General features: G+C 35.8%; 1 protein-coding gene across 1 annotated transcript; it reads right to left on the bottom strand.

Annotated features, from left to right (window-relative positions):
• Window positions 1-3,357: 3,357 nt before the first annotated feature.
• Window positions 3,358-8,441, bottom strand: LOC122075578 (dynein light chain LC6, flagellar outer arm). Its single transcript, XM_042640655.1, has 2 exons — window positions 7,964-8,441; window positions 3,358-3,684 (listed from the first exon to the last, which is right to left on the bottom strand). The coding sequence occupies exons 1-2, from the start codon at window positions 8,192-8,194 to the stop codon at window positions 3,529-3,531; spliced, it is 387 nt and encodes a 128-aa protein (XP_042496589.1). The 5' UTR covers window positions 8,195-8,441; the 3' UTR covers window positions 3,358-3,528.
• Between the last annotated feature and the right edge of the window lie 810 nt (window positions 8,442-9,251).

Below are 9,251 nucleotides of genomic sequence, written 5' to 3'. Positions count from 1 at the left end.
AAACAAACCGATTAATTATGATTCATCGAATCCTATGTAAATGGTTTAATTCAGGATTGATAAATGGTTTTAGTTCGTAATTGACACCCTTAGTCACCGGTTCAATTATATCCAAGTTTAATTGAAATGTAGTTGGACATGAAACAAAAAATAGTTTAAAAATTTTTAAAGAGAAAAAGGAACAGTAAGCTACTTTGTAAATTCTTACTCGTGCCCTCTCATATCCCACCTGTGGACCCCACATTTTTTTTTTTTTTAACCAAGGTGTCCAAGCCAGCTTATGCGTACATTGACTAATCTTGGGGGAGACTAGCGCAGCAACCCACCAATACAGTCTCCACTTAAATCACAAATGCACAGATGGAGAATTGAACTTGGAACTTCTAATCTCCCCTATTTAAATATCCATCCTTATTGGACAATTCATCAACCTTTCCCTCATTGGTGCGAAATTGCACCTTGCATCATACTGAACCCTCACCTTTTCTAAATATGTTCTCCCAAAAAATTTAAATTAAGTAGAGAAAAAAAAAAATTGATTAGAATAAAATGAAGAATGCAATAAAAAAAAATGCTTAAGCATATATGCTAAAATTGAATTTAATTCTTAATCTTGACATGTGGGCAATTTAGATCATGCCATATCTATTCTAGAACTGGCTCATCATGTTTCACATGGCACAAATCAAAAGAATAAACAAGAAAGCCTTGTTGGTCCTCTAAAGAATCTTTCCCTCTATTTTAAATGTTTTTGAATCTTCAAATTAGAACATGTTTGAATAGAAGGGCAGTGAAACAAAACCTTGGAGAACTACGACAAAGTGAAATGAATAAAAAAAAAATTTTGAAATATTCCACAGAGATTAGGAGAAGTAAGATGGAAATTTTATTGATTGTCCTTCACTTTTCATTTCACTCACTTCAATTCAAACAAAGAAAACCTTTAGGTTCCATTTGATTGGATGAAATGATGAAAAATAATGTTGACTATAGAAAAAATTGCTGGAAAAAAACATAAAACATAATAAAAAAAATAGTGATATGTTCTAAGTCCAGGAGCAGAGGATGCATCTCCCACTCTTCGTCTCTCCTTTGGGTATGAAACCTCATTGCCCAGAGAGGAGAAAGAGTGGAAGATGCCAATGCACCCTCTGTTCTCCATCAGAACTTGTCACCCTAAAAAATAACTATGTTGTAGATGATAGTTGACTATTTCTACATTTATCATACTTTACTACTAAAATATAATTCGAAACATTAAAATAACTTTGATTATTATATTTGGTAAAAAGAATTCTTGGGTGGAAAGGTGGTTGGTTGGTGGAATATGGGGGATTGCGTTACCAATATAGTAATTTGTTGCGTGAACTACACAATTATTTTGGTACTTAATTCTATTTTTTGCTTGTTTTACGGTTTTACCTTTACATTGCAAACTAGCTTTCAAAGTTGAATTAACTCCTACTCCCATCTATTTCTATAATGCTTATGCTTGGAGTCTAATCTAATCGCCTACCTCATTCGTCTACTGTTGCGCACTTTTTCTATACCTTCTACACACTTTCGATCTTCAAGTTTGATAATAATTAGAAAAAGAAAGTTATATTTTCCTTTAGTTTTACTTTTACATTGCAAAATTTACATCACTCCAACCAACGCTTTAAAAAAATGAGAGCCACACATGCTTATACTTCGTCTACATGGTCAATTTATAACAAGTTAGTTTGATTGGGTGGAAATTCAAGTGCTTACATTTGATAGTTAGGTGAGATTAAGAAATTCTCCATTTGTTGAATTTCTTGTCCAACTCAATAATTATACCCTTTATTTACTTACCCCCATGGATCAAGTTATTGTATCATATGGCTGTATATGTACAAATATCGATATTGATACAGATCAAGAATATCAACCAAGTACTTTGTATTTTAATTTATACACGATATGGGCCAATTTGACTCAATCCATATCGTATTAGTGTAGTATTGGCATTGATTGATTGATATAGTCACCCATACAAATATCTATAACCTTGCCTACCTCTTGTATTAAATCCTTTCACAATATTGATATTTCAACCATTTTAGGGACATTGCCCGCAAAATTTATGTATCAAAAAAGTTTTTATTGGATACGAAATTGATCATACAGTCCAACAACCCTATGACTCCGTGGTTACAAGGGAAATTAAATGAAAAGGTACTGAAATTTTTTTAATCTAAAAAAGAAATTTTAATAATCATTCTTCAACATAATTGCATAAAAAGACATATTTGGTGCACGAGACTTACATGTGCAGGGTTAGGAGGAAGGGACAAGAACAACACAGTCTTACCCTGAGCATAAATTATTTATATTTCTTATCATACATAATTAGTAATGATGAATTTCAAACGTAATTTTTATTTTACTTTTCAAATTTTGGAATTAGTAATATAATCTTGGTATTGTACTTTTTCATTAAATTGTTGAAAAACAAATGATAGAATCACATATATCAAGAACACCACATTTGAAAAAGGACCTCAAAGTACCCAACTGAAAAAAAGAAGAAAACCTCAAATTTGAAATTGGAAAAATATAGAGGGTTGTGTTTGGCTGCAGCAAAGAATCCACCCTCCACAGACTACCACCCAGATAAGGGAAAACCTTAGCTTTCAGGTGCTAAGTTTGCCCATAAAAAATGTGATTCAAATTTCCAAATCCATATAAAGTAAAATCAGTTCAAACAACGATTGGTTAACTCAAAACTTAATTGAATTGAAATAGAAAAATACAATAGGACTAAGGGATCTAATTGAAAAGTTTATTACTATATCTGGAAAGATTTTTAGTGACACAATCATAATTACAAACGTCTCTATTTCTTTTTTATATCAACTTCACTTCTCCCATTTCCATTTAATAGTTAACCAGATGGAGCCCAAGTACAAGTAACAATTTGCAGGGATCATATCTTAGTAAGTTAACCAGTCCAATAAACAAGGTCTCACAGCAATTAGCCCACCAAAAGATGAAGTGTCCTCACATTTGATAAGTAGAGCAGGTTGGATTTGGTCAGAATGATGGAATCAAAATATTGCAATCTCCATCATTGCAAATATGCACAAACCATAGAACATGTCTACCAGTCTCTGCAAGGGATACTCATGAATGTGTCACAGAAAATGCAAGGTCTTCAGACAGTAATATGGTAAAGTTATAAAGAGATGAAATATAAACTTTAGATTTTGAAGCATAGAGGTGTCAGTCACCAATGATCCAAAATAGATATGAAGATCATGTAAAAGACAAAGGCAATAAGGTGAAAGCATAAAATGGGTTCCTTGAATTTGCATGTTGCTGTACCCAAAAAAAAAAGGGAATTTGCATGTTTCAGAGTCTTCATTTTAGAAATAACCAGAGAGTAAAACATATGAAAAATGGGAATGAAACATGATTACATTATAAATCAAATTTGCGAATTTATATTTCCCGAATACCATACAACTAACACAAGTGCTTGTAAAACTTAAATAATAATAACTGTCAATGACCCAGAGGCTCCACAGCAGTCTTGAATAGAAGGACATAAACCTTGTCAATGGAGAAGTATAAGAAACCTCCTGAGGAATGGGTAACGTATGAGCCAAAACTTGTTCCGACAATGCAGTGCCAGGCTGGACCATATGATGTGTCAAAATCCTAGAAAACCGAAAAAAGAATCCATTAAAGCTATTTGTAATATACTCTATATTACGGGAGAGGAAATTCTTCATAAGGGTAAGCTTGGTTGCCTCTTGCATGAAATCATTTCACTTAGAATTCATGTGGTGTTCACTGGATAAGGTTTCATATCCATTCATCTTCCAAATATGTACAAACAATTAGAAGCGATTTCATTTCCAGGAAACCTAATAAGTCATTATTTCTTCATTTATCCATAACCAGTAAAACTTCACAAGACTCCATCTCAAACCAACATTTTCTATGCACAAAAATGCTGAGGGAATTTAAAATGAAATGATTTCATTCAGGAGGCAACCAACCAGCCTAAGAAAATGCATTCATTTCACAAGTACGTCTTCTTTGATGATATTAAATAAATTACAGGATAAATTTTGATGATTAAAAAGGACAATTGCAAAGTATGAAGGATAATTCCAACAGAGAATCCTAATGAAGAGAACATCTCAAAGTTAAATGAAAATCTATGTGTGCTGAACTCTGCAAGAGATCTGGAAGAATTCATCAACCATAGTCTTCAGGAGACCAAAATAAGGATTCTTGCATCTATAGAAAAGGAAACTCTTTTAAGAGCTTATCACTCCTTTTCAAACTCAACTTATATGCCGAGGACTATTAAGCAATGAAGAATAAAGGCTTATAAAATCTTGTATGTGAATTGCTTGCCAAAATACAATTACTTAAAGATGCATGGTCTTAAAACAATCTGTCAATTGGCGGGTAAGGAAGAGAAACTTCGCAACAGTGTTATCAAACTAAAAGACAAAATTAGAGGCACTCTTGCCTCTTTGTGTAACTGTATAATATCCCATGTAACTGTATCATATACTATAGCCAGCCAACGACCTGTGTGAACATACCACACATTAAACCATAGTTAGAAAATTTGTCAAAGTAGTATTGTCCATTGCACTGAGACCTTTTGAAAGTAACCTGCAATCTGGATGCGAGGATGTTCCAGAGGTAATATACAAGTTACTTAGACAAGCCAGATCTTTGTATTTAGTTAGGAAAGTCTATTTCTTATCATCCCAGATTTGGTGCTCATAATAGCCACTCTCAGAGAACAAGTGTAATAGCAGTCCTCATTTTATGAATAAGAAGATCGTGACTCAACCATCTCAGAAACAAAAACACCTTGTTATTGTTATCTTATGATAGCTTCCAATATAAATGGTACAAATGCACCATCAATATTACAAGGGACAAATGTACTTTTAGTAACCATTTAAGTTTAATTAATCCTGTGTCAATGAAATGCTACTTTCACAGTCTAGGAGTTACAATTCCACAAGGATTTAACTGCTCTGAATCCACTAAAAAGTGCTATTGACGACCAAAGAAACATCGCTGCTTGAATCTTCTCAATTGCAAAAGCCAACCAAATGTGTAAAGCAGAGAGAGTAAGAGAAAGCCATTGGATCAGGAACCACATGTGTTACAGTAAACAACTTAAGAGAAAGAATATTCCAGTGATGGAATTGACAAGATCTCTGGAGTTTTCATAAACAGGGAGCATACAGCAACATCCAAAACCTTATCCCAACTTAATAGGGTCGGCTATATGGAGATTCCAAGCAAGGACAAGCATAAGGATCCATGCAAAAATATTGGCGGGTTATGGCTAATTATAATAAGTGTCGGCTGTCAACATGAACACATATGACAGGGAGCATCAGATGTTAAATTTCCCATACTCAAAAAATACATAATATTTGAATAAATGAATTTGCCTGTGTGTTAGGTTAAAGTACTTGAAAAGAAACTCAAATTTGAGAAATTTTTGAAACAGATTTTCAGATTTGAATGGAAAATTTTCCAGATATATTTTGGAAACTTCAGTTTGGATAATCTCTCCCCATGCAAATAATGGAAAAATTGAAAACATTTTATTTGGTTATGAAGAGAAATTAATGATTTTAGTCCTCACTTTTCTCTTTTTACATCTCCCTCATGCTTGTGTCTCCCATGGCAAAGACAATACTTGTTTCTTCCCCATATGAGACTATGAACCGGTTGCCAGCTATAAAAAATGCTTCCATCTTTAACTTTATTGGTGAATAAAGAAAAAATGTCCTTTTTTTTTTTCTCATAGTAAATTTTATTTAAGAAAAGCACAAAATAGCAAGAAGCTTACAGTACCATACAAGCCGCCGCAAGCCAAAAAATATCAATGAGGGAAGCCACAACAAAAAAATATTGCCAACCCTATCAGCTCAGCTATTTCTTTATCTCTAAACTCTATAAAATTAGCAGCCCAAAAACTGAAAGTTTTTAATTCAGTTTGCTATGTATGATGACTTGTTAAGAAACTTAAATATCTGAGGTTTCCCCCCTTCAAATAGACCATAGAACAGTCACCAGGTTGAAACTCAAAATCTTTCTAGATTTTACCCATAGCTCTAAAAGCATCAGTTTGACAAACAGCCAGCAAAAGTTTACCTCCTTTGGCATAAATCAAGACACAACCCATTAATTGAATGGTGGAAACCCATGGCTGTGATGCATGAACACAAGGTGATGGACAGTTTCGTCACCATTAAGACACCATAGAACGGCCACCGGGAGGAGGCTTTAAATAGCTACAAAAGCATCAGTATGCTAATCAGACAGTAATAGATTCACCCCTTTGACATAACCATTAGTCGTAAGGTACCAGCCCATACCTCTGATGTTTGATCAAAGAGGTACAGAGAATTTCCTCATGAATCTCCTGCTCCCTCTTATGCAGATGTGAGTAAAAGAAAAAGGACTGTTTATGATTGGGTTAAACATGGAGTCTGAAAACAGGTTTGATTTTCTTCACCTATGATAATTCCTACCAATTCCTGTTTTATTCATCAAAGCTCATCCTAATCTCCGAGTGATGCCAGAAGTCGTTTTGATATTTTATCTGGTTTCTATTTTATTTATTATCTGTGATCCGGATCTAACCATTTCCTTTCTTTAGGCAGTACGGTACCTCCCAACAAGATTGATCTGTTCGGATATTGGTCCATGATGGCCTTTTCACTGATTTTGATGATTGGATCAGGTAGATCAAGATAGAAAAAGGAATGCTAATGAAGGAACAAAAATTAACGGAAATATATGGACAATAGTCTTGAGTGTGAGATTCATTTTACTTTGCAGAAGTCACTCCATCCAAAAAAACTGTATACTGGTGAGTAGGCAAGTGAACAGCTTCAATTGCAACAGTAATATATGTATTTATAGTTACAATTAATGAATGAGTCCTACAGAACAATGGCAAAATAAGGATCCAAAAAGCCAGATGATGGTGCTTATGCAAAAGGGTACATCTAGGGAAAGCAAGCTTTAAACATAGTTCATGAACTTCAGAAACGCCCTTTTACAGGTCCATGAGAACCACTATGTACAATGCATGTTATTTTCAAATCCCAAAAATCATGCGGGAATTCCATTGCATACTAAATCTAGATGGAGTTCATGAGTTTGGTCCATCTCAACTTTCTAGCTAAAGACTCAAGGATGTACCCAGTGCACAAGGCTCCTGCCAATACATCTTTCTAGCTATGACTATTATCAATTAAACCATAATCAACACAATCTTTATTTATTTATTTATTTATTTTTGCTAACTATGGGTATCCATGCCTTCATCTTGACTAGTCCCGTGGGCCCATACTGACCACACAACTGCATGGACCTGACCAGACCGGGATTAAATGAGAACCATTCAACTTTCATCGAAAGCAGTAAAGAGCACTAAACACCCCAGTGAGTGGCTGCAAGGAGGTAAAATGCTAAGCAATGTATATTCAGGGGATATCCTAGTAAAGCATTAGCACATTACTACCAATAAGCGTTAGTCAGAATAACATTCAATGCTGTCCAAACTGAATCTAGATCTTTAATACTGCATGACCAGGAACCATGAATCAAGATTTCCAAAATTTTGTTTGTTCTAGTTTGTGGATTCATCTACGATCACATAACCAAGTTTCATTTTTTACTTAAAATTCTACACATGAACAATAGTCCCCTGATTATGTTTACATACAAAGTTCTAATGATTCTAATTCACTCCATCTGATAGCCGATAATACCCACCAAATGACAAAAGCAGTAGAAAGTAGAGAAACCCATTTGAAATCTGAAGTGTTTGAGAGTTATACTAATAGGTAAAAACCCACTATCCAACATTCAACGGGACACGAACAACAAAGGGGAGATGAAGAGTACAGAGAAGTAGAGTCTGAATACTTAATATTACCTTCTTAAGGGCAAGTGCTAAGCGTTTGCTGTCGAGCTTTTTGGGCATGGAGTCAAGGGAGTCTCTGGCACACCGGAAGGCACGTTGTTGTAAGGCGACAGGCATGTCAGCGGCCCTGACTCGAACGTTGAGTTGCTCATGCTGATCTTGCTGTTCGATCGTTTTCTTCTTCTGTATGAGACTGCTCAAGAATCTGCTTCTTCTCTCCAGCTCTTCCTCTGCTCCCTCCATTTCAGTCTGTCATTTCAATCTCAAGTTTCACCTTTCCCCCATCTCTTGCCTTCCATTTGCCTGTAGGTCGAACCCAGAAAACCCAGAAAGAGAGAGACCCAACAGTGCAGCACAGGAACCAACGGCCGTCACTTGCGTACGAACGTGGGCCGTTGGGAGTTAGACGAACGCTGCCCGTCTAGTGTTCCCTACACCTACAGATCTCCCCCATTTTAGTGGGGGAGAGGCGTGTCATCACAGCTTTTAAAAACAAGGGTTGTGTTTCCTTTACTTCTCTCTTTTATTTACACAAAGAAAGGGGCAGAAGAACCCCGTCAACCTGGTGGGGCAATGAAGAGGCCTATGGGAGCAACTTTAGCGCATAATGGGGCAGGTCATAATAGACTTTTCATACTCACTCAATTTAGGCATTGGAAAGAAAAACGCTATCTGATCATGTGGCTCCTACACCAGCACGAGGCAATAAGAGTGATCCTGAGCCTCTCCAACAAGGGATGGGGTGCAATGAGCATCCCATGGCTGGGAGCACCCGAGCACACACCCCAAGGGGCTCCCGGCTGTCGAATGCTCATTGCACCCCATCTCATGCTGGAGAGGATTTGGTGTCGGGGAGAGTCATGCAAAGACATCAATAGGGATAAATATTTTATATTTCACATGGGTCGTGTAAGGGTCACACAACCAAGTAGCATTGTTTTCCCCATAAAAAAATCGATCAACATTAATAAAGAAAGAGTCAATGTCCCCAACCAAATACTATTTTGAATCTTCCGCTCACTCTAACATCTCCCTTCTCAAAAGTCATCTCTTCTCATGTTGTTGGTGCTAAGATTTATAATCTTAAAGGCAGATTAGGGTTGAAAAACATTGACCCCGATTAAGGCTTGGCCGGGCCTAAGTTGAAGCCTAGACCTCACTTGACCTATAGCTGATTTATATAATATAATTTAGGGTTGTTATCCTATCCTTTGATTAAAAATAAATAAATATGGGTAATAGATTCTCATGGTCAAGTGCCTGAACAATTATTAATGTGTGTGTGTGTGTGTTTTTTTTT

This window comes from Macadamia integrifolia, chromosome 1 (assembly GCF_013358625.1).
Source record: "Macadamia integrifolia cultivar HAES 741 chromosome 1, SCU_Mint_v3, whole genome shotgun sequence".
In the NCBI taxonomy this organism is placed as follows: Eukaryota; Viridiplantae; Streptophyta; class Magnoliopsida; order Proteales; family Proteaceae; genus Macadamia; species Macadamia integrifolia.
The sequence above is the reverse complement of the archived record's forward strand: the minus strand, read 5'-3'. Positions and strand labels throughout refer to the sequence as shown.